Here is a 2,191-nt window from a genome sequence, read left to right on the forward strand (position 1 = left end):
TTGATTTATAGTAATTAAATTTTTTGTTTTAGGTTTTGAAAAATACAGAATTTGCAAAAGAAGCAAGTAAAGACAAAAAATATGATAAAGAAAAGAACGTGCTGAAAGATCTGAAGCTCCGCAATAAAAAGGAGGACAAGTTTCGTGACAAGCCGTCGAAGGAACGCGATGGGAAATTATCTACAAAATCTTACAGGGACAGAGAAGAGAAAACTAAAGATAGAGATATAAAGCACCATAATAAAAACGAGGATAAAAAGTTTTATGCAAAGAAGGATGAGAGAGAAAGCTTTAAAGATAGAATGGAGGAAAGGCGAAGTGACTCTCGAGAGGAGAGGAAATTCGAAACTAAGGAAGACCAGAATGAATTCATGGATCGGAAGTTGGTGGAGAAACGTGGAAAAAGTTATGAGAAAATGAGACAAGAAAAGAAAAGACTCTCGGAAACGAAGAGACAAAGTATTGCTGGACATGTTGCAGATTGCATCTCGGAAAAAACAAAAAAGGAAGACTCTTCCAAACAGCATAAGATGTCTGATGAAAATGAAATGAATGATGTGCAGAAAGATAAGGAACATAATGGTGTAAGATGCACTGTTGACAAAAATTACGATTATGTTAAAATTTCCATGAAGAAAGAAAAGGAAGAAGAGAAACTTAAAACTATCCCAGATGAAGTTATCATTCCTCAAAGTAGGTTCAATTTTATTTTTCTTATTTAACGGTCCTATAACGGACGTAACTTAGAGATAAATTAATCAAATTGAAAGGTTCAAAAAGAAAATTAAAGGGTAAGAGTGTGCTTTTCAATGAAAAAATGTTACAAGAAATTTTCACGGAATTAAAACCCTTAATTTTTAACATGAACTTATGCATTATTTTAGGTGTGAATGTAGGAGGTTTTGATAGAAATATACACATTTTTCTATGCAAAACCATTTATTTAATATACAAATTATAATTTACACTTCCTACAATCAAATCGATAATTGGTAACACACCGCGCAGAGGCTCAAGCGCTGCTCACCACACAGTGACAATTGGCACTTTGTACAACAGTGCTGCGTTTTTCGGTCTTTTTCTTTTAGGTATTCGCGGCACCGTTTTCTTTTGTCTAGTTTCACTATTTCTCGTGGCTCGTTACATGGCTCATTAATCAATTCTCTTATGTTTACAAGAAGTTTGCGAAAAAAGGTTTGTCGCTATCGGTCTGTCTCGCAAATGTGGCAATATCATTTCCTGAACTAAGGGCTTAAAAAATGCGCGACGACTGAGCATTTGTGTTATTGATTCGGCAAAGTTGTACAATATATAGCTATTCGCCGACGCTTGATCAAACATACTCAAGAAAACTCGCATGGTCCATCTGCGAGTTTTTCGGGCACACGTGTAAGTGCCACACAGAATGTCGAAAACATTAACACCGCCTTTTTTTAATGTTATAAAAGTCAATAATTTCTGGCTTGTTCGAATCAGGAATCAGGAATGATACTGGTATCTCGCGTTTATTTTTGCGAATCGTGCCTACCATAAGAATGTTTTTGAAGCATTTAATCAAATGTTTCAATCGACGTAAGCCAATTATTTGTAGTGACGCTTCTATCTGTTTCATAGATTGGTTCGCATCCGAAAACAATTCACGAATCGGTACATCTACACTTTTCTGAAGCCCCGTAAAATATAACAAACTGATCAATTCTAATAATTATGTCCATTTTTTCTGTATATAATCTTACAGCCTATTCTTACTTCCATTTCCGGCTCCTCTTCTCTTTCTTCTTCTACCTCTTCACCCGAAATAACAATGCTACTGTCTCCCGAGGATGTCTCGGCGTATGCAAAGTCTTTGCTTTCATCCTCCGCATAATCTACAGGCTCAAGTCGCCGAAGAGCTCGGGCCACATCTTCCGCAGAACGTCCGACCATTTTTTAATCGAAATATGTACACAGAAAACCATGATTTGTCTTATTCAAATAATATAAAGTGAAATAGTAAGGTAAATACACCTGCTATCGTTCCTGCTCCTCTAACTTAATTAATTATGTAATAAATAATGCATTTTTATACTTTGACTTATAAGGAGTAATAAGTATATTCACCTCACTCGCGCGAGTACAGAAAAAATTAGGAAACACACCTCAAGTGTGATCTGTCGAAATGTATACGTAAACCGTAGTATGGGGGGGGGGG

General features: G+C 36.0%; 1 protein-coding gene across 3 annotated transcripts in view; it reads left to right on the forward strand.

Moving 5' to 3' along the window:
- Nucleotides 1-2,191, forward strand: part of LOC117166855 (regulator of nonsense transcripts 3A) — a 418,318-nt gene that overhangs the window by 255,040 nt on the left and 161,087 nt on the right. For all 3 annotated transcript variants that reach the window (XM_033351221.1, XM_033351220.1, XM_033351222.1), the window contains exon 4: nt 33-693. In XM_033351221.1, the coding sequence (XP_033207112.1) occupies nt 33-693 (661 nt within the window). The remainder of the gene's footprint in view (nt 1-32; nt 694-2,191) is intronic.

The sequence above is a fragment of the Belonocnema kinseyi genome, chromosome 2 (assembly GCF_010883055.1).
Source record: "Belonocnema kinseyi isolate 2016_QV_RU_SX_M_011 chromosome 2, B_treatae_v1, whole genome shotgun sequence".
Classification (NCBI taxonomy): Eukaryota; Metazoa; Arthropoda; class Insecta; order Hymenoptera; family Cynipidae; genus Belonocnema; species Belonocnema kinseyi.